Source organism: Bombina bombina, chromosome 11 (assembly GCF_027579735.1).
Source record: "Bombina bombina isolate aBomBom1 chromosome 11, aBomBom1.pri, whole genome shotgun sequence".
NCBI lineage: Eukaryota > Metazoa > Chordata > Amphibia > Anura > Bombinatoridae > Bombina > Bombina bombina.
The window spans coordinates 145,215,833-145,239,501 of NC_069509.1; the positions used below are offsets into that span (position 1 = coordinate 145,215,833).

General features: G+C 41.3%; 1 protein-coding gene across 1 annotated transcript in view; it reads left to right on the forward strand.

Moving 5' to 3' along the window:
- The window catches only part of TTYH3 (tweety family member 3), a 443,816-nt gene that overhangs the window by 348,984 nt on the left and 71,163 nt on the right, over positions 1-23,669 (forward strand). The window contains exons 13-16 of the mRNA XM_053695221.1: positions 6,639-6,731; positions 6,983-7,075; positions 9,464-9,600; positions 14,186-14,362. Coding sequence (XP_053551196.1) covers positions 6,639-6,731; positions 6,983-7,075; positions 9,464-9,600; positions 14,186-14,362 — 500 coding nt within the window. The remainder of the gene's footprint in view (positions 1-6,638; positions 6,732-6,982; positions 7,076-9,463; positions 9,601-14,185; positions 14,363-23,669) is intronic.

A 23,669-nucleotide genomic window follows, 5' to 3' on the forward strand; every position in this document is an offset into this window, starting at 1 on the left:
GAACAAATTTCACCAAACAACGAGGGGAGAGTTATGCCGACTAACTCGCCTCACGTGTCAGTACCTACATCTCCCGCTCAGAGGGAGGTGCGTGATATTGTAGCGCCGAGTACAGCTGGGCGGCCATTACAAATCACATTACAGGATATGGCTACTGTTATGACTGAAGTTTTGGCTAAATTACCAGAACTAAAAGGTAAGCGTGATCACTCTGGGGTGAGAACAGAGTGCGCTGATAATATTAGGGCCATGTCAGACACTGCGTCACAGGTGGCAGAACATGAGGACGGAGAACTTCATTCTGTGGGTGACGGTTCTGATCCAAACAGACTGGATTCAGATATTTCAAATTTTAAATTTAAACTGGAAAACCTCCGTGTATTACTAGGGGAGGTGTTAGCGGCTCTGAATGATTGTAACACAGTTGCAATACCAGAGAAAATGTGTAGGTTGGATAAATATTTTGCGGTACCGACGAGTACTGAGGTTTTTCCTATACCTAAGAGACTTACTGAAATTGTTACTAAGGAGTGGGATAGACCCGGTGTGCCGTTCTCACCCCCTCCGATATTTAGAAAAATGTTTCCAATAGACGCCACCACAAGGGACTTATGGCAAACGGTCCCTAAGGTGGAGGGAGCAGTTTCTACTTTAGCTAAGCGTACCACTATCCCGGTGGAGGATAGCTGTGCTTTTTCAGATCCAATGGATAAAAAGTTAGAGGGTTACCTTAAGAAAATGTTTGTTCAACAAGGTTTTATATTGCAACCCCTTGCATGCATTGCGCCGATCACGGCTGCAGCGGCATTCTGGATTGAGTCTCTGGAAGAGAACATTGGTTCAGCTACTCTGGACGACATTACGGACAGGCTTAGAGTCCTTAAACTAGCTAATTCATTCATTTCGGAGGCCGTAGTACATCTTACTAAACTTACGGCGAAGAATTCAGGATTCGCCATTCAGGCACGCAGGGCGCTGTGGCTAAAATCCTGGTTAGCTGATGTTACTTCTAAGTCTAAATTGCTTAATATACCTTTCAAAGGGCAGACCTTATTCGGGCCCGGGTTGAAAGAGATTATCGCTGACATTACAGGAGGTAAAGGCCATGCCCTGCCTCAGGACAAAGCCAAAGCCAAGACTAGACAGTCTAGTTTTCGTTCCTTTCGTAATTTCAAAGCAGGAGCAGCATCAACTTCCTCTGCACCAAAACAGGAAGGAGCTGTTGCTCGCTACAGACAAGGCTGGAAACCTAACCAGTCCTGGAACAAGGGCAAGCAGACTAGGAAACCTGCTGCTGCCCCCAAAACAGCATGAATTGAGGGCCCCCGATCCGGGATCGGATCTAGTGGGGGGCAGACTTTCTCTCTTCGCCCAGGCTTGGGCAAGAGATGTTCAGGATCCCTGGGCGCTAGAGATAATATCTCAGGGATACCTTCTGGACTTCAAATACTCTCCTCCAAGAGAGAGATTTCATCTGTCAAGATTGTCAACAATCCAGACAAAGAGGCTTTTCTACGCTGCGTACAAGAGCTCTTGTTAATGGGAGTAATCCATCCAGTTCCACGATCGGAACAGGGACAGGGGTTTTACTCAAATCTGTTTGTGGTTCCCAAAAAAGAGGGAACTTTCAGACCATTCCTGGACTTAAAGATCCTAAACAAATTCCTAAGAGTTCCATCGTTCAAGATGGAGACTATTCGGACAATTTTACCTATGATCCAAGAGGGTCAGTACATGACCACTGTAGATTTAAAAGATGCTTACCTGCACATACCGATTCACAAAGATCATTACCGGTACCTAAGGTTTGCCTTCCTAGACAGGCATTACCAGTTTGTGGCTCTTCCATTCGGATTGGCTACAGCGCCAAGAATCTTCACAAAGGTTCTGGGTGCTCTTCTGGCGGTACTAAGACCGCGGGGAATCTCGGTAGCTCCATACCTAGACGACATTCTGATACAAGCTTCAAGCTTTCAAACTGCCAAATCTCATACAGAGTTAGTGCTGGCATTTCTAAGGTCACATGGATGGAAGGTGAACGAAAAGAAAAGTTCACTCGTTCCACTCACAAGAGTTCCCTTCCTGGGGACTCTTATAGATTCTGTAGAAATGAAGATTTACCTGACAGAGGACAGGCTATCAAGACTTCAAAGTGCTTGCCGCACTCTTCATTCCATTCAACACCCGTCAGTGGCTCAATGTATGGAGGTAATCGGCTTAATGGTAGCGGCAATGGACATAGTACCCTTTGCACGCTTACACCTCAGACCACTGCAACTGTGCATGCTAGGTCAGTGGAATGGGGATTACTCAGACTTATCCCCTTCTCTGAATCTGGATCAAGAGACCAGAAATTCTCTTCTATGGTGGCTTTCTCGGCCACACCTGTCCAGGGGGATGCCATTCAGCAGACCAGACTGGACAATTGTAACAACAGACACCAGCCTTCTAGGTTGGGGTGCCGTCTGGAATTCCCTGAAGGCTCAGGGACTATGGAGTCAGGAGGAGAGTCTCCTGCCAATAAACATTCTGGAATTGAGAGCAGTTCTCAATGCCCTCCTGGCTTGGCCCCAGTTGACAACTCGGGGGTTCATCAGGTTTCAGTCGGACAACATCACGACTGTAGCTTACATCAACCATCAGGGAGGGACAAGAAGCTCCCTAGCTATGATGGAAGTATCAAAGATAATTCGCTGGGCAGAGTCTCACTCTTGCCACCTGTCAGCAATCCACATCCCGGGAGTGGAGAACTGGGAGGCGGATTTCTTAAGTCGTCAGACTTTTCATCCGGGGGAGTGGGAACTTCATCCGGAGGTCTTTGCCCAAATACTTCGACGTTGGGGCAAACCAGAGATAGATCTCATGGCGTCTCGACAGAACGCCAAGCTTCCTCGTTACGGGTCCAGATCCAGGGATCCAGGAGCAGTCCTGATAGATGCTCTGACAGCACCTTGGGACTTCAGGATGGCTTACGTGTTTCCACCCTTCCCGTTGCTTCCTCGATTGATAGCCAGAATCAAACAAGAGAGAGCATCAGTGATTCTAATAGCACCTGCGTGGCCACGCAGGACTTGGTATGCAGACCTGGTGGACATGTCATCCTGTCCGCCTTGGTCTCTACCTCTGAAACAGGACCTTCTGATACAGGGTCCCTTCAAACATCAAAATCTAACTTCTCTGAAGCTGACTGCTTGGAAATTGAACGCTTAATTTTATCAAGACGTGGGTTTTCTGAGTCAGATATTAGTACCTTAATACAGACTAGGAAACCTGTTACCAGAAAGATTTACCATAAGATATGGCGTAAATACCTACATTGGTGTGAATCCAAAGGTTACTCTTGGAGTAAGGTTAGGATTCCTAGGATATTGTCTTTTCTACAAGAAGGTTTAGAAAAGGGTTTATCTGCTAGTTCATTAAAGGGACAGATCTCAGCTCTGTCCATTCTGTTACACAAACGTCTGTCAGAAGTTCCTGACGTCCAGGCTTTTTGTCAGGCTTTGGCCAGGATTAAGCCTGTGTTTAAAACTGTTGCTCCACCATGGAGTTTAAACCTTGTTCTTAATGTTTTACAGGGCGTTCCGTTTGAACCCCTTCATTCCATTGATATAAAGTTGTTATCTTGGAAAGTTCTATTTTTAATGGCTATTTCCTCGGCTCGAAGAGTCTCTGAATTATCAGCCTTACATTGTGATTCTCCTTATTTGATTTTTCATTCGGATAAGGTAGTCCTGCGTACTAAACCTGGGTTCTTACCTAAGGTAGTTACTAACAGGAATATCAATCAAGAGATTGTTGTTCCTTCTTTATGCCCAAATCCTTCTTCAAAGAAGGAACGTCTACTGCACAACCTGGATGTAGTCCGGGCTCTAAAATTTTACTTGCAGGCAACTAAGGAATTCCGACAAACGTCTTCTCTGTTTGTCATTTACTCTGGGCAGAGGAGAGGTCAAAAAGCTTCCGCTACCTCTCTTTCTTTTTGGCTTCGTAGCATAATTCGTTTAGCTTATGAGACTGCTGGACAGCAGCCCCCTGAAAGAATTACAGCTCATTCTACTAGAGCTGTGGCTTCCACTTGGGCCTTCAAGAATGAGGCCTCTGTTGAACAGATTTGCAAGGCTGCAACTTGGTCTTCGCTTCATACTTTTTCCAAATTTTACAAATTTGACACCTTTGCTTCATCGGAGGCTATTTTTGGGAGAAAGGTTCTTCAGGCAGTGGTTCCTTCTGTATAAAGAGTCTGCCTATCCCTCCCGTCATCCGTGTACTTTTGCTTTGGTATTGGTATCCCAGAAGTAATGATGACCCGTGGACTGATCACACTTAACAGAAGAAAACATAATTTATGCTTACCTGATAAATTCCTTTCTTCTGTAGTGTGATCAGTCCACGGCCCGCCCTGTTTTTAAGGCAGGTAAATATTTTTTAATTTATACTCCAGTCACCACTTCACCCTTGGCTTTTCCTTTCTCGTTGGTCCTTGGTCGAATGACTGGGAGTGACGTAGAGGGGAGGAGCTATATGCAGCTCTGCTGGGTGAATCCTCTTGCACTTCCTGTAGGGGAGCAGTTAATATCCCAGAAGTAATGATGACCCGTGGACTGATCACACTACAGAAGAAAGGAATTTATCAGGTAAGCATAAATTATGTTTTTGTAATGTATTTTTGATGTGTTTTGCAAAACCATTAACCAGAGCTTTAACCCAATTTGTGTTAACTTCAATTGCACGCAAGCAATCGCGTTTACTTTCAACTTGTAATACAAGCGAAAAACCAGACACACGCAAAACCCGCGATAAACCCCTTTTCACTCAAGCGTAACTGTTAGCGCTCCACTCGAAATCTAACTCTTAATAAGGCTAAGTATGCTTTTTACAGTAAATTATAAAACAGTAAAAATATAGTTCTGCAGTTAAAATTTTAAATGGTTATGTTTGTAGAAGGTTAACATCAATACTTGTTGCATTTAAAAATAATATGGAACAAGAACAATATGTTTTAAAGCCTTTCTCCAAATACGAACAAAAAATTGCTTTAGCTATACGGTGTGATTACATTTGACGTTACAGTGGTGAAGAAATGCCTCTAAAATGTGTACACAGTAAGAAGTGACCTAAAAAGCAATAAAATTTAATTTAAAGGAAAATGTTTGATTAAGCATATTGAAAATGTGTTGCAATCCACTTTTATTATTTTTGTATTGGCTGCTTTTACTCTAATTTACCTCTTCAAATTTATGTCAAATTTAGGAACTGGCAACACAGTTTTAGGAGCCAGGCAAAATTACTTTTAGCAGATTAATCCAAAAAGTCAGAAATAAAATTCTAGTAGGTTTTTATTATGTGTTATATCAAGTGTCTCTTATGTGCTAAAGAAATGTGGAGGCACCCCCGACCTTAAAGCATATCCTGGCCATGCAAACCGTCTGTCAAACCCATACCCAAATTGGACCTTTGATCAGATTCATGGCCCTGCAATTACCATGTGAGCACCATACGCAAATTAGATCTCAGATCAGTTCCCAACCCTACAACTATTGGCAGCCCCATACTTAAATTAGACCTCAGATCAGACCCTTTCTGCCAATTCCACATCCATATTTTTCCTTAGATTTTAAGCCTTGGCCCTGTATTAGACCCATATCACACCTCAGATTATACCCTTGGTCCTGTAGCCCCTATGTTAGACCCATATCTCACCTCAGATTATACCCTTGGTCCTGTAGCCCCTGTGTTAGACCCATATCACGCCTCAGATTATACCCTTGGTCCTGTAGCTCCTGTGTTAGACCCATATCACACCTCAGATGATATCCTTGGTCCTGTAGCCCCTATGTTAGAACCATATCACACCTCACATTATACCCTTGACCCTGTAGCCCCTGTGTTAGACCCATATCACACCTCAGATTATATCCTTGGTCCTGTAGCCCCTGTGTTAGACCCATATCACACCTCAGATTATATCCTTGGTCCTGTAGCCCCTATGTTAGACCCATATCACACCTCAGATTATACCCTTGGTCCTGTAGCCCCTATGTTAGACCCATATCACACCTCAGAATATATCCTTGGCCCTGTAGCCCCTATGTTAGACCCATATCACGCCTCATATTATATCCTTGACCCTGTACCCCCTATGTTAGACCCATATCACACCTCAGATTATACCCTTGGTCCTGTAGCCCCTATGTTAGACCCATATCACACCTCAGATTATACCCTTGGTCCTGTAGCCCCTATGTTAGACCCAAATCACACCTCAGATTATATCCTTGGCCCTGTAGCCCCTATGTTAGACCCATATCACGCCTCAAATTATACCCTTGGTCCTGTAGCCCAATGTTAGACCCATACCATGCCTCAGATTATACCCTTGGTCCTGTAGTCCATCTGTCTGTCCCATAACCACATCACGTCCGAGCTCTGGCCCTGCAGCGCTTCTCCCAGCTATATGTCTACATCAGACCTCTGGGATGTATCTAAAACATCATACTTATCAATCACTTTATCTTGGTAAAGTAATTCTGTTTTGCTGCATTTGTTACATTCGATCACCTTTTATCATTACTGCTTATGATCTATGTCTTTCTGAAAATCTGTGGAATTCTGTATCATCCCTTGTATGTCTCCTACAGATGCTGTCAGGTGGTCACAAAGCTTTAGTAGAAATGCAAGATGATGTTTTGGACCTCATGCGATCAGCATCTAAAGACTACCCCAACTCTAAGGTACATTATTATGTCTCTTTAACCATTTGTTTGCTGGGCATCTTAAAGGTTTCAAATAAATATGTTTTTCTCATTACCCAGTGATCCCCTTGCTTGTAGTGTACTGAATGCATTTCATGGTACATCTGACAGCACCTTTCTATGCCACCTTTATATTCGACAATGAAAACAAAGGTTCTGTTAAAACAATTAATTATAAAATTTGTTTAAACCCCAAACTGCTGTTTATCCAATACTTTTATTTTCTACAGGATTATCTTATTCGCATCCAAAAGGTTCTTAATTCCACAGAGATAAACCTCCAGCATTTGACGGCCCTGGTGGATTGTCGGGGTTTACATTTGGTGAGTACCATAAATCAGTAACGTTTTTGCATTGGCACTTAATCGCTTGTCATCTCTATTGCTATAATCCACTGGTTTTCAAACCTGTCCTCAAGCCTCCCCAACAGGTCAGATTTTCATTATTACCTTGGGTAAGAGCAGGTAAAATAACAATGTTTACAAATCAGCTGATTATTTCACCTGTGCTCTAGTTCAGATTTCTTCAAAATCTGGCCTGTTAGAGAGGTCTGAGGACAGGTTTGAAAGCCAATATTTTAGATTTAAGAACCCTTAAGGGCCACATATAAATTTATTGTTATTGAATAAACAAGTAATGTATTTTCTAAAACTTTCCTAAAGTATATCAGTCTGATCCCGCCAAGTGAGGTCAGTCCAGCCCCGAAATACCAGGCAATTCTTCTCTGAACAAGGAACATGACAACCCCAGACGATCGTTTCAACCTCCTATGGGCCTCGTCAGTGAGGTGCAGCCACATTCCTCTAAGCACACTGGGCAAGGAGTCCACGTCTGGTTTCCCCCATCACCCATAGGGAGACCTCCCTAGGGTCATATTAATTTGCATACAAAGAGAGAAGCGCACTACCGGGAACAAACAACAGCTCATCAGCTAGTTCTATGGTGATTTACCACCCGGAAGCAGCCTCTTTTAGACCAGTGTGCTTTTCACAGAGGAAATCTTTCCTAAAGTATATCAGTCTGATCCCGCCAAGTGAGGTCAGTCCAGTCCCGAAATACCAGGCAATTCTCCTCTGAACAAGAAACATGACAACCCCAGACGATCGTTTCAACCTCCTATGGGCCTCGTCAGTGAGGTGCAGCCACATTCCTCTAAGCACACTGGGCAAGGAGTCCACGTCTGGTTTTCCCCATCACCCATAGGGAGACCTCCCTAGGGTCATATTAATTTGCATACAAAGAGAGAAGCGCACTACCGGGAACAAACAACAGCTCAGTGGCTTGTTCTATGGCGATTTACCACCCGGAAGCAGCCTCTTTTAGACCAGTGTGCTTTTCACAGAGGAAAACTTTCCTAAAGTATATCAGTCTGATCCCGCCAAGTGAGGTCAGTCCAGTCCCGAAATACCAGGCAATTCTCCTCTGAACAAGAAACATGACAACCCCAGACGATCGTTTTAGCCTCCTATGGGCCTCGTCAGTGAGGTGCAGCCATATCCCTCTAAGCACACTGGGCAAGGAGTCCACATCTGGTTTCCCCATCAGCCATAGGGAGACCTATATATATCTCCACATAGGTGCACTCTCACAAACAGTGTCCACATACCAGGGTGCAAGAGTATATTAAATTTTATGAACAAAAATTTGCTCTCACTGGATTTAAATGTGAAAACAATCCTTTCGTTATTGCATGTGACGTTTCGGGACCTTCACCCCTTCATCAGACCATATATATATCAATTTGAAAATTGTGTGCATCAATTATCACAGCAATGTATAAATGATGTAAGAGACAGATCTGAAAGAACAGAGCAAATGGAGCGCAACACAGTGCACCAAAGTACACAAACAATCTAAGTGCAGTAGTTAACAATATCAATTTATTAATAAAAACTCATTAAAGATGTACACTCACAGGGACGGGGTGATCAATTCCTAGGGTTTTTTCCCAAATACAAATGCCACTTGCATTTGTATTTGGGACTTATAAACTGAAAAGGTAACTCTTTACCCTATACAGCTCACTGTGTGGACGCTGAGGGACACAGAGGGGTGTGCTACACCTGTGGCTCTGAGGAAGATATCTTTCAATAAATGCTGAAACATACCTCACATGTTTGAGGTTATCTTTGCGGAGTGTACATCTTTTATGAGTTTTTATTAATAAATTGATATTTTTTAACTACTGCACTTAGATTGTTTGTGCACTGTGTTGCGCTCCATTTGCTTTGTTCTTTCAGATCGGTCTCTTACGTACTTTAAAAGCCACGGAGAACACATCAGTGGACTAAGAAGGAGCTGCATATCATCTAAACAGAGAATCATCATATCTACTAAGGCACTGAGTATATATATACCCTAAGTGACTTTCTATACTCTCACTTATCTTTAATGTTATCATTTGTCAAAGTGTGATACTTAATTTATATTTAGTGTATTATTTTTTGGTTTCTATTTTTACAAGTGATTTACACCATACATATTGTTAGTGCTGTTATAGTAAAGCATTGTGTTTATTAGCACTCACTGCACACAATTTAAACAGTGAATCTTGCTTTGTATAGCATTGTAATAGTAGAATTAAATTGTATGCTCTATCTGAATCATGGAATAAATATTTGGGGTTTTGTGTCCCTTTAAATGTGCATGGTGCAGGTTTGATATGCTGAGATCATGCAGAGCTGTAATACTTTATTTATTTTTCTCTTAAGGACTATGTGCAGGTTCTCACTGGTTTCTGCTATGACGGAGTGGAAGGGCTCATATACCTGGTTCTCTTCTCCTTTGTCACTGCTCTGATGTTCAGCTCCATAGTTTGCAGCGTACCTCACACCTGGCAGCAGCGGAGGTACAATGGGGTGTTCTTTGATTTTATATTTGTTTTATTAAAGGACCACTCGGTGCAGTAGAATCGCTTAATTAACAGTGCATAATAAAAAGACAATACAATAGCATTTACTCTGAATTTCAAATAAGCAGTAGATTTTTTTCTGACAAATTTATTTTTTCTCCCATTTTCCAGCCCCCTATATCATGTGACATACATCGGCTAATCACAGACTAGAATATGTATACCTTGTGAGCTTGTGCACATGCTCAATAGAATCTTGTTCCCAAGAAAGTGTGAATATAAAAAGACTGTGCAAAATTTGATAATGGAAGCAAATTAAAAAGTTTCTTAAAACTGCATGTTATGCCTGAATCATAAAAGTTTATTTTGACTTGAGTGTCCCTTTAATAGAATGACCCTTTTTGTTACATAGAAATACAGTTGTAAACTAAAAACAAAAAGCCCATGTTGTGTACCCATGATTCTGTTTGAAGTGTAGACTAATTAAAGGGACAGTAAATACCTTGTCATAAGATTTTTCTGCATACTTGCAATAAACTAACATACTGGGTGACTTTGAAAATGTTTGGAATACATTATCGCCTTTTTTTGCTGCAATTATTTTTTAATATCCAAACTCTTTCCACCACTTGCCTCATTTTGTTGCAGACAATCCAGACTTACTACAGTAGACAAATCTAGCTCTCATGTTACCAAACTGCCCATTATTATAGTTCTTTGTCTGTTAATCTCTGCTGAAGTCAATTAGGGACATATTTGTTGCAGGATTAGGCATGCGAAGTCTGTTAGGTGCACGGTCGGTTTTTAGAATTGGAAAACTATTAATTTTCAGATTTAATTGACAGGAAAGTGGACACAATAAATAAAGTATATTGCAAAGTTTGTTTTGCTACACATAAATGAACATTTTCTGTTAAAATCTCAAAGTCTTTGCTTTTACCACCTCTATTGGAAAGATATTCTATGGGCTCCATGTGCTAAGCAGCGTTAGCTGCTTCGGAGCCCTTGAGGGGTAGGTTTTCACATTTACACTTCTGAGTTGACAAAGAGAAATCACCCTGAACACTTTCGCTCAGGGTGATTGACAGGCCCGTCTCTCACTCGGGAGATGGGGAGGCATTAAACACTTGTTCGATTGTGTAATGTTACATACGGGCAGCGAACAAAGAGGATCTGCTGCCAATATGCAGCAAAGGCGTGTGGACAACTTCTCAAGTTGAGAAGTTTGTCCGCACCCCAATTACTACATGTCGGCCCAGGGCCACCTCAATCATGGGACCAAGTGGGTCCAATGGACCCAGGCAACACTTGACAAGGGGAAGCACTTCAGTGACTGAGTCCATCGCTATCAGACATAGACCATTCCTGTCTTCTGTCTCTGCTGGGGGGAAATTGTAGGCTCCCAGCAGCAGAACCTCATCATGGACAAAGACACAGAACCGGTCAGGGGCAACATTCAAGGTGGGACAAGTCCATCTCTACACTAAAACTTCTCACTTATTTCGCAATCATACATAGGCATTGGCTGCATGCAGGTAGGCAGGCTTAGTAAGGACAGCGGCCAGGATAGTAGGTTGATATGCTAATCAGTAATGTTACTATGGGGGGCATCATTGCATACTTGGACCCAGGCAGCTCAATATATTGAGCTGGCCCTGTGTCGGCCTATGAGTCAACCACCCTTTCTGTGAAGAAGTACTTAGCACAAACTAGTCATAAAACTACAGTCTTCCAACTAACGATCATGACTCCTTGTTCTGATGTTGCTGTTTGTGTGAAAATTATTTTGTCCTCACTTTTATTAAATCCATTAACGGGACATTTAACACATTAACGGGATACTGAACCCAAATTTTTTCTTTGATGATTCAGATAGAGCATGCAATTTTAAGCAACATTCTAATTTACTCTTATTATCCATTTTTCTTTGTTCTCTTGGTATCTTTATTTGAAAAAGCAGGAATGTAAGCTTACGAGCCGGCCGCTCTTTGTTTCAGCACCTGGGTAGCGCTTGCAGATTGGTGGCTAAATGCAGCCCCCAATCAGCAAGCACTATCCAGGGTGCTGAACCAAAAATGGGCCAGCTCGTAAGCTTTATTTGAAAAAGGCATCTAAGCTAAGGAGCCAGACAATTTTTGGTTCAGGACACTGGACAGCAGTTGTTTATTGGTGGGTGAATTTGTCCACTAATCAGCAAGAATAACCAAGGTTGTTCACCAAAAATGGGCCGGCTTCTAAAGTTACATTCTTGCTTTTCAAATAAAGATACCAAGAGAATGAAGAAAAACTGATAATATCAGTAAATTAGAAAGTTGCTTAAAATTCCATGCTCTATCTGAATCGTGAAAGAAAACGATTGGGTTCCGTGTCCCTTTAAGATTGTAATATAACATTTTTATGTAGTGAAACAACTTTATTTTTGTCCCCTTTCCTGTAATCTAATTCTGAAAATTGTGTGCTTTCCAGTTCTTGTTAAAAGTGGAAGTGCAGACTCCTCAGTGAGGCCTAGACTGCAGCATTCACGTTTCTTATGGGCACTAAAACTTTACACTTAAAGGGATATGAAACCCAATTTTTTTCTTTCATGATTCATATACAGCAGAAGTTTTAAGCAACTTTCTAATGTACTAATATTATCAATTTTTCTCCGTTCTCTTGGTATCTTTATTTGAAAAGCAGGAATGTAATCTTAGGAGCCGGCCCATTTTTGGTTCAGCGCCCTAGGTAGAGCTTGCTGATTGGTGGATACATTTAGCGCTACCCATGTCCTGAACCAAAAATGGGCCGACTCCTAAGCTTACATTCCTGCTTTCAAATAAAGATACCAAGAGAACTAAGAATAATTGATAACAGGAGTAAATTAGAATGTGGCTTAAAATTGCTGTTCTATCTGAATCATGAAAGAAAAAATTTGGGTTTTATATCATTTTAAGTGACTAATATAATAATAACAAAAAACATATCTGCATATTATTAAGTAACGTTTGCTATGAACATATTATTCTGTCTAGGAATTTTTCAGTGTTCATTTAATATACTTAAAGGATTCTATCAAATCAGCTTCTCTAACCTTTAAAATATGTATGACCATTAGTGGAATTGGAACCAGTTTCACGCCAGAAGTCAGACCCTCTCTGCCCTGAGCTAGTCCAATTCTTGGTAAATGTTATGTACATTTTATTGTTATTTGAACTGAGCACACTATTATTATTATTACTATTAGCTGAGGCCATTGTATAATATATTGTTGGCAGAAGGGATTACAGTATCGTTCATTGTTATCATTATTATGAATTTGTAGAGAGCCAACAGATTGTGCAATGCTAAAGCATAAAAAGCTTCTCTTGCAGTTTATTATCAACCATTAGCTCCCTTTGCTAGCTAACATGTACCTTTTTATATTTGTTTTATGTCATTTAGAAAAGTAATTAGCTCAAAATATTTTCTAGCATTTATTTATATTTTTTATTATAATTCAATAGAATAAACTACTGCCATCTAGTGGTTGATTTATATAAAAGCACTTGTCTGTAATAATACCTACTGATTTTAATTTTTCTATTCCAGTTTTTAGCACGTCAAAAGAAGGGTATTCTGTTGCCAAAACAGATTTTACATATTGCAATGTTAAAGATAATTGTGGAGAACAGCTGGATTATTTCAATCTTTTGCATATTTTTTTAGTGTTCCATATACACTTAAAAGTCACATACCAAATATATACAATGTAGGCTTTATTTATATTTTAATGAACTATAGGATAACTGTATTATTAAAAGGGCATTAAACACTTTGAGATGGTAATATAAAATGATAAATCATATTTATAATAAAAACTCTGCATTACACTTTCATTTTTTATTTTGTCCCCTTTTCCTGTAATTCCATTCTGAAATTGTGAACTTTTCTGTTCCTGTTAGAAATGGAAGTGCAGAACGCTGTTATATTCCACACAGCCATTGGCTGCACACTCTAGTGACTTATTTATAGCTGTCCCTAATTGGCCACAGCAGAGAAGGTAACCTAAGTTACAACATGGCAGCTCCCATTGTTCTATAGACACCAAAACTTTACACTTATTTTGTCAATATTTAAACAGCTAACAAAACTAAAAAATACATCTACATGTTATTGTCAGACTAATCTGTTCTTTTTCTGCATTTATTTAGCGTTTAATTTCCCTTTTGATTATATCAGAATTTAACAATATTTAACAATTTAATACTGGAAAATGCAAGGTTCTACATTTTAGAAGTAAAAATAGGCTATTATTTAAATAGGACTAGACTTCGCAAAACAGAGGAAGAATTAAGCACATAGTCAAAGTCAGCTCCAGAGCTAGCTGAATACTTTTGAGTGATGTATACTCCATTTGTACTTCCTTGTTTACTACTGAAATCCATTCTGGGTAAAAATGTTTTATACAGAAGCTTCCCAGTAACAAGTTTTAGGCCCAATACCGTTTGGCTTCATAACAAAGTCATTCTGAATTCCGTGTCACTTTGGCATCAGTCCATTGACCTCTCATTATCTTATAGCATCTTCACAGCATTTCTAATGTGGCTCCCCCTCTGATTTTCAGAGCCAATTATGAAGATGGAGATGAAGAAACCACTACACCAGGAGCGCGTCAGACTCATGATAACTTGTACCGAGTGCACATGCCAAGCTTATACAGCTGTGGCAGCAGCTATGGCAGCGAGACCAGCATCCCTGCAGCGGCACATACCGTCAGTAATGCTCCAGTAACCGAGTACATGTGAGTAACTGGTAATGAAAGGGTTGTTATGTTTCTGTATGGTTCATTAGGCTTACTGATCTCCATATTACATATGTGCATCAATACATTAACTTATTATTATTTGTAATGGACACATGACATCTGTTGGGGCATGTCATATTGACGTACTTACCCTGAAACTCAATGTACTTAATCCCCGCAAAGAGTTACACACACACATAAAGTGCTGCTAAAAAGCCACATGAAACAGCTGGTCCTGAGCAGGAAACAACCTGTGAGCCAATCAGCAATGGCACAACTCTGCCAATCACCGTCTGTGTTCAGCTCCTGAGATGTGGGTTTTGTGGCTCCCAAGCAGGACTTTAACTATGAGTTTAACTTCTTGCAAATACTCCAGATGTCTTCAAAAGTTTAATGATGAACAGCCTATTTTTAACTCTCTAGTTTGACTGTGAATGTGTCGCTTGGAGTGGTTGTTAATTTGTCATTGTTTATGTGTAATAGTGTGTGTATTGCTACTATGTAATTGCCACCTGTAAGGGGTTATAGACAGTATATCCAAAGGGAATATAACAATGCCCTTGAGCTGGGACAGAATGGGAGATACATAGGAAGCTTACTGCTAACAGATCTCATACCGCCCAAGTGCAGACATTACTGTTCTAATGTTACTAAAAGATACTACCCATGTATATTATTTATACAGATATTCACCTACATATAAAGCTTTAGGTTGGAGGCATCTACAACCCATTTAGAAATTATTTTACACTATTATTATTATTATCGGTTATCTGTAGAGCGCCAACAGATTCCGCAGCGCTATAAACAAAAGGCAGAGTACAACAAAACATTTACAGGGATCAAATGGGTAGAGGGCCCTGCCAAGAGTTGCACTTTTGTAGTCAGCTCTTAAGAAGGTGATCTACAAACAGCTGGACTCTTAGGCTTACATGCTAAGGGGGTTCAGGGGATAGCAATGGAGGAGAGGAACTGGTATAAAATAAGGTTAGCATAGGTTGTGTGCATCCTTGAACATTAGAGTCTTTAGGGAACGCTTGAAGCTTTCAAAACTAGGGGAGAGCCTTGTGTAGCGCGGCAGAGAGTTCCACAAGATGGGAGCCAGTCTGGAGAAGTCCTGTAAATGGGAGTGCGATGAGGTAACCAGAGAGGAGGAGATCATGAGCAGAGCGAAGGGGACGGGAGGGAGAGTATCTGGAGACAAGGTCTGAGATATGGGGGGAGCAGTGCAGTTGAGGGCTTTATATGTCAGAGTGAGAGTTTAGTGTTTGATCCTAGAGGCAAGAGGAAGCCAGTGAAGGGATTGGCAGAGAGGTACAGCAGATGAAGAGCGACGTGTAAGGAAGATGAGTCTGGCAAAACATTCATTATGGATTGTAAAGGAGCTAGGCGGTAGGTGGGGAGACCAGAGAGGACAGAGTTGCAGTAGTCGAGGCAGGAAAGGATGAGAGAGTGGATTAAAATCTTAGCTGTGTCTTGTGTAAGAAAGTGTCTAATTTCTTCTGTTATGTGTGATCAGTCCACGGGTCATCATTACTTCTGGGATATAACTCCTCCCCAACAGGAAATGCAAGAGGATTCACCCAGCAGAGCTGCATATAGCTCCTCCCCTCTACGTCAGTCCCAGTCATTCTCTTGCACCCAACGACTAGATAGGATGTGTGAGAGGACTATGGTGATTATACTTAGTTTTTATGACTTCAATCAAAAGTTTGTTATTTTACAATAGCACCGGAGCGTGTTATTACTTCTCTGGCAGAGTTTGAGGAAGAATCTACCAGAGTTTTTTACTATGATTTTAACCGGAGTAGTTAAGATCATATTGCTGTTCTCGGCCATCTGAGGGAGGTAAAAGCTTCAGATCAGGGGACAGCGGGCAGATGAATCTGCATTGAGGTATGTTGCAGTTTTTATTTTCTGAATGGAATTGATGAGAAAATCCTGCCATACCGTTATAATGACATGTATGTATACACTTCAGTATTCTGGGGATGGTATTTCACCGGAACTACTCTGTTAAAAGTCACTAATCCTTTTAATAAGTATTTATCATGTTAAACGTTTTTGCTGGAATGTAGAATCGTTTACATTTCTGAGGTACTGAGTGAATAAATATTTGGGCATTATTTTCCACTTGGCAGTTGTTTGGTTTTAATTGTGACAGTTTCGTTTCTCTTCACTGCTGTGTGTGAGGGGGAGGGGCCGTTTTTGGCGCTCTTTGCTACGCATCAAAAAATTCAAGTCAGTTACTCTTATATTTCCTGCATGATCCGGTTCATCTCTGACAGATCTCAGGGGTCTTCAAACTTCTTTGGAGGGAGGTAGATTCTCTCAGCAGAGCTGTGAGAATTTTATATTGACTGTGAATAAAAACGTTGCTCTGTAATTTTTATGTCAAATTTAATTATTGTTATTTTACTAATGGGAACAAACCTTTGCTAAAAGTTGTGTTGTTTTAAAGTTTGATGCTATAACTGGTTTTCAGTTCATTATTTCAACTGTCATTTAATCGTTTAGTACCTCTTTGAGGCACAGTACGTTTTTGCTAAAAAAGATTATAACCAAGTTGCAAGTTTATTGCTAGTGTGTTAAACATGTCTGACTCAGAGGAAGATATCTGTGTCATTTGTTCCAATGCCAAGGTGGAGCCCAATAGAAATTTATGTACTAACTGTATTGATGCTACTTTAAATAAAAGTCAATCTGTACAATGTGAACAAATTTCACCAAACAGCGAGGGGAGAGTTATGCCGACTAACTCGCCTCACGCGGCAGTACCTGCATCTCCCGCCCGGGAGGTGCGTGATATTATGGCGCCTAGTACATCTGGGCGGCCATTACAGATAACATTACAAGATATGGCTACTGTTATGACTGAAGTTTTGTCTAAATTACCAGAACTAAGAGGCAAGCGTGATCACTCTGGGGTGAGAACAGAGTGCGCTGACAATACTAGGGCCATGTCTGATACTGCGTCACAGCTTGCAGAGCATGAGGACGGAGAGCTTCATTCTGTGGGTGACGGTTCTGATCCAAACAGATTGGATTCAGATATTTCAAATTTTAAATTTAAATTGGAGAACCTCCGTGTATTACTAGGGGAGGTCTTAGCAGCTCTCAATGATTGTAACACCGTTGCAATACCAGAGAAACTGTGTAGGTTGGATAAATACTTTGCGGTACCGGCGAGTACTGACGTTTTTCCTATACCTAAGAGACTAACTGAAATTGTTACTAAGGAGTGGGATAGACCCGGTGTGCCGTTCTCACCCCCTCCAATATTTAGAAAGATGTTTCCAATAGACGCCACCACTCGGGACTTATGGCAAACGGTCCCTAAGGTGGAGGGAGCAGTTTCTACTTTAGCTAAGCGTACCACTATCCCGGTGGAGGATAGCTGTGCCTTTTCAGATCCAATGGATAAAAAATTAGAGGGTTACCTTAAGAAAATGTTTGTTCAACAAGGTTTTATATTGCAACCCCTTGCATGTATCGCGCCGATTACGGCTGCGGCAGCATTTTGGATTGAGTCTCTGGAAGAGAACCTTAGTTCATCTACGCTAGACGACATTACGGACAGGCTTAGAGTCCTTAAACTAGCTAATTCATTCATTTCGGAGGCCGTAGTACATTTAACCAAACTTACGGCTAAGAACTCAGGATTCGCCATACAGGCACGTAGGGCGCTGTGGCTAAAATCCTGGTCAGCTGATGTTACTTCTAAGTCCAAATTACTTAATATACCTTTCAAGGGGCAGTCTTTATTTGGGCCCGGTTTGAAAGAAATTATCGCTGACATTACAGGAGGTAAGGGCCACGCCCTACCTCAAGACAAAGCCAAAACTAAGGCTAGACAGTCTAATTTTCGTCCCTTTCGGAATTTCAAAACAGGAGCAGCATCAACCTCCACTGCACCAAAACAGGAGGGAGCTGTGGCTCGTTACAGGCAAGGCTGGAAGCCTAACCAGTCCTGGAACAAGAGCAAGCAGGCCAGGAAACCTGCTGCTGCCCCAAAGACAGCATGAACCGAGAGCCCCCGATCCGGGATCGGATCTAGTGGGGGGCAGACTTTCTCTCTTCGCCCAGGCCTGGGCAAGAGATGTTCAGGATCCCTGGGCGCTAGAGATCATATCTCAGGGATACCTTCTAGACTTCAAATTATCTCCCCCAAGAGGGAGATTTCATCTGTCAAGGTTGTCAACAAACCAGATAAAGAAAGAAGCGTTTCTACGCTGTGTACAAGATCTGTTATTAATGGGAGTGATCCATCCGGTTCCGCGGTCGGAACAAGGACAAGGGTTCTACTCAAACCTGTTTGTGGTTCCCAAAAAAGAGGGAACTTTCAGGCCAATCTTAGATTTAAAGATTCTAAACAAATTCCTAAGAGTTCCATCGTTCAAAATGGAAACTATTCAGACAATCTTACCCATGATCCAAAAGGGTCAGTACATGACCACAGTGGATTTAAAAGATGCTTACCTTCACATACCGATTCACAAAGATCATCACCGGTATCTAAGGTTTGCCTTCTTAGACAGGCACTACCAGTTTGTAGCTCTTCCATTCGGATTGGCTACGGCTCCAAGAATCTTCACAAAGGTTCTGGGTGCCCTTCTGGCGGTACTAAGACCGCGAGGGATTTCGGTAGCTCCGTACCTAGACGACATTCTAATACAAGCTTCAAGCTTTCAAACTGCCAAGTCTCATACAGAGTTAGTTCTGGCATTTCTAAGGTCGCATGGATGGAAAGTGAACGAAAAGAAGAGTTCTCTTTTTCCTCTCACAAGAGTTCTATTCTTGGGGACTCTTATAGATTCTGTAGAAATGAAGATTTACCTGACAGAAGACAGGTTAACAAAGCTTCAAAATGCATGCCGTGTCCTTCATTCCATTCAACACCCGTCAGTAGCTCAATGCATGGAGGTGATCGGCTTAATGGTAGCGGCAATGGACATAGTTCCTTTTGCACGCCTACACCTCAGACCGCTGCAATTGTGCATGCTAAGTCAGTGGAATGGGGATTACTCAGATTTGTCCCCTACTCTGAATCTGAATCAAGAGACCAGAAATTCTCTTCTATGGTGGCTTTATCGGCCACACCTGTCCAGGGGGATGCCATTCAGCAGACCAGACTGGACAATTGTAACAACAGACGCCAGCCTACTAGGTTGGGGCGCTGTCTGGAATTCTCTGAAGGCTCAGGGACTATGGAATCAGGAGGAGAGTCTCCTTCCAATAAACATTCTGGAATTGAGAGCAGTTCTCAATGCCCTTCTGGCTTGGCCCCAATTAACAACTCGGGGGTTCATCAGGTTTCAGTCGGACAACATCACGACTGTAGCTTACATCAACCATCAGGGAGGGACAAGAAGCTCCCTAGCAATGATGGAAGTATCAAAGATAATTCGCTGGGCAGAGTCTCACTCTTGCCACCTGTCAGCAATCCACATCCCGGGAGTGGAGAACTGGGAGGCGGATTTCTTGAGTCGCCAGACTTTTCATCCGGGGGAGTGGGAACTTCATCCGGAGGTCTTTGCCCAAATACTTCGACGTTGGGGCAAACCAGAGATAGATCTCATGGCGTCTCGCCAGAACGCCAAACTTCCTCACTACGGGTCCAGATCCAGGGATCCGGGAGCGGTTCTGATAGATGCTTTGACAGCACCTTGGAACTTCGGGATGGCTTATGTGTTTCCACCCTTCCCGCTGCTTCCTCGATTGATTGCCAAAATCAAACAGGAGAGAGCATCAGTGATTCTAATAGCGCCTGCATGGCCACGCAGGACTTGGTTTGCAGATCTAGTGGACATGTCATCCTGTCCGCCTTGGTCTCTACCTCTAAGACAGGACCTTCTGATACAGGGTCCATTCAAACATCAAAATCTAACTTCTCTGAAGCTGACTGCTTGGAAATTGAACGCTTGATTTTATCAAAACGTGGTTTTTCTGAGTCGGTTATTGATACCCTGATACAGGCTAGGAAGCCTGTTACCAGAAGGATTTACCATAAAATATGGCGTAAATACCTATACTGGTGCGAATCCAAAGGTTACTCCTGGAGTAAGGTTAGGATCGCTAGGATATTGTCCTTTCTACAAGAAGGTTTAGAAAAGGGTTTATCAGCTAGTTCATTAAAGGGACAGATTTCAGCTCTGTCCATCTTGTTACACAGGCGTCTGTCAGAAAATCCAGACGTCCAGACCTTTTGTCAGGCTTTAGCTAGGATCAAGCCTGTGTTTAAAGCTGTTGCTCCGCCATGGAGTTTAAACTTAGTTCTTAACGTTTTACAGGGTGTTCCGTTTGAACCCCTTCATTCCATTGATATAAAGTTGTTATCTTGGAAAGTTCTGTTTTTAATGGCTATTTCCTCGGCTCGAAGAGTCTCTGAGTTATCAGCCTTACATTGTGATTCTCCTTATCTGATTTTTCACTCAGACAAGGTAGTTCTGCGTACTAAACCTGGGTTCTTACCTAAGGTAGTCACTAACAGGAATATCAATCAAGAGATTGTTGTTCCATCCTTGTGTCCAAATCCTTCTTCAAAGAAGGAACGTCTTCTACACAATTTGGATGTAGTTCGTGCCCTCAAGTTCTACTTGCAGGCAACTAAAGAATTTCGCCAAACTTCTTCCCTGTTTGTCGTTTATTCTGGACAGAGGAGAGGTCAAAAAGCTTCTGCTACCTCTCTCTCTTTTTGGCTTCGTAGCATAGTACGTTTAGCCTATGAGACTGCTGGACAGCAGCCTCCTGAAAGAATTACAGCTCACTCCACTAGAGCTGTGGCTTCCACTTGGGCCTTTAAGAATGAGGCCTCGGTTGAACAGATTTGCAAGGCTGCAACTTGGTCTTCGCTTCATACTTTTTCCAAATTTTACAAATTTGACACTTTTGCTTCTTCGGAGGCTATTTTTGGGAGAAAGGTTCTTCAGGCAGTGGTTCCTTCTGTATAATGAGCCTGCCTATCCCTCCCGTCATCCGTGTACTTTTGCTTTGGTATTGGTATCCCAGAAGTAATGATGACCCGTGGACTGATCACACATAACAGAAGAAAACATAATTTATGCTTACCTGATAAATTCCTTTCTTCTGTTGTGTGATCAGTCCACGGCCCGCCCTGTTTTAAGGCAGGTAAATATCTTTTAAATTATACTCCAGTCACCACTTCACCCTTGGTTACTCCTTTCTCGTTGATTCTTGGTCGAATGACTGGGACTGACGTAGAGGGGAGGAGCTATATGCAGCTCTGCTGGGTGAATCCTCTTGCATTTCCTGTTGGGGAGGAGTTATATCCCAGAAGTAATGATGACCCGTGGACTGATCACACAACAGAAGAAAGGAATTTATCAGGTAAGCATAAATTATGTTTTTAGAGATATTTTGAAGGTGGAAGCTGCAGGCTTTAGCCAAGAACTGAATGTGAGGAGTGAAAGATCTGAGTCAAATGTGACTACACTACAGCTATAAATTATAGGAAATAGTTTTCACAAGGGTTTCAGAGGGTGATGAGTCCATGAAACCAGAAGACCAGTACATATTCAAAAACAAACCGTGATTGGCTTAAAAAACAAGAAACCAACACAATAGAAATATTTACTTTGCAGAAATGTGAGTAGTGACAAAATGACATTATACTGTTTGTAAGGGTGGAAGATTAAAGAATAGAACGCACATTGCTTCTGATTTTATATATTTAAAATAGTGTTTGTACATTAACTAGTCTGCTCAGTGTCAAAGACTTAAAGGGACAGTGTACTCCAGAATTAGAATAGATAATCCCTATATTACCCATTCCCCAGTTTTGCACAACCAACACTGTTATATTAATATACTTTTTAGCTCTGTGATTACCTTGTATCTAAGCTTCTGCAAACCACTTTCCAATTGATTTCTATTATCAAATTTGCTTAATTTGCTTTGTATCCTTTGTTAAAGGAACAACATTGTACTACTGTGAGCTAGCTGAACTTATTAGATGAGCCAATGACAAAAAGCATATATGTGCAGCCACCAGTCAGCAGCTAGCTCTCAGTAGTGCATTAATTCTCCTGAACCTACTTGGGTATGCTTTTCAACGAAGGATACTAAGAGAATGAAATACATTAAATTAAAGAAGTAAATTGGAAAGTTGTTTAAAATTGCATTCTCTGTCTGCACGTCTGTGTTTAACCCCCGCTGCTGGTCCAGAGTAGAAACTTCTGCTCATCCAATCAGCAGCACCAGTAACACAGCCAAGTTGTGCGACTATTGCTGCTGATTGGACCAGCACCAGTTTCTGTTTGGGACCAGCAATGCTTTGCCAGTCCCAAGCAGTACTTCTACTGTGTGTTTAACCCCATTGCGGGGGTTAAACATATAGTAGGGTGGGTCGTTAGTCTTAAAATTACATGAATTAGAACATGTGATTTTTTTACTAGTTTGATCCTTTAACTCTTAAAAGCTGTGGGTTTTCCAACTCTCACAAAAATTGAAAGTGCATACAAAAGAGTTTACAAGCTTAAAGGGACAGTTTACTCAAAAATGTTCTCCCCTTTAATTTGTTCCCAATGATCCACTTTACCAGCTGGAGTGTATTAAATTGTTTACAAGTATTTCCTTTAGCCTTATATTGGCATTTGAATTAGTTTATTTAGCCTGTGGTATCCCTACCTATTCTAAAAGTTTGGGCCTCAAGGCCAAGCTGTGTTAACATAGCCAGTAGAAGAAATTACACTCCCAGTGGGTTATATAAGAGATAAGGTAATAAAATGTTAATGTTCCATTGTTCTCTCCAAGTACTGGTGATTGGTTTATGGATTGATATAAGATAAAGAAGCATGTATATGTACACAATGTGATAAAGTAATGCGATCTGATTATACCTACAAGCTCAACCCATGTTATTAGGTTGTGGCATCAAAAACACAAAATCAGCTAATTCATATACACAAATAAGCCTTGAAAAAGAAAATCTCATACATTTTATACTCTGCAACTGGTAAAAAAACGTATATGGAAACACATTAAAGGGACAATTTTTTCTTTCGTGATTCAGATAGAGCATGCAATTTTAAGCAACTTTCTAATTTACTCCTATTATCAATTTTTCTTCGTTCTCTTGCTATTTTTATTTGAAAAAGAAGGCATTTAAGCTTTTTTTTTTTTTTTTTTGGTTCAGGCTCTGGATAGCAGTTTTTTATTGGTGGATGAATTTATCCACCAATCAGCAAGGATAACCCAGGTTGTTCACCAAAAATGGGCCGGCATTTAAACTTACATTCTTGCATTTCAAATAAAGATAGAAAGAGAATGAAGAAAAATTGATAAT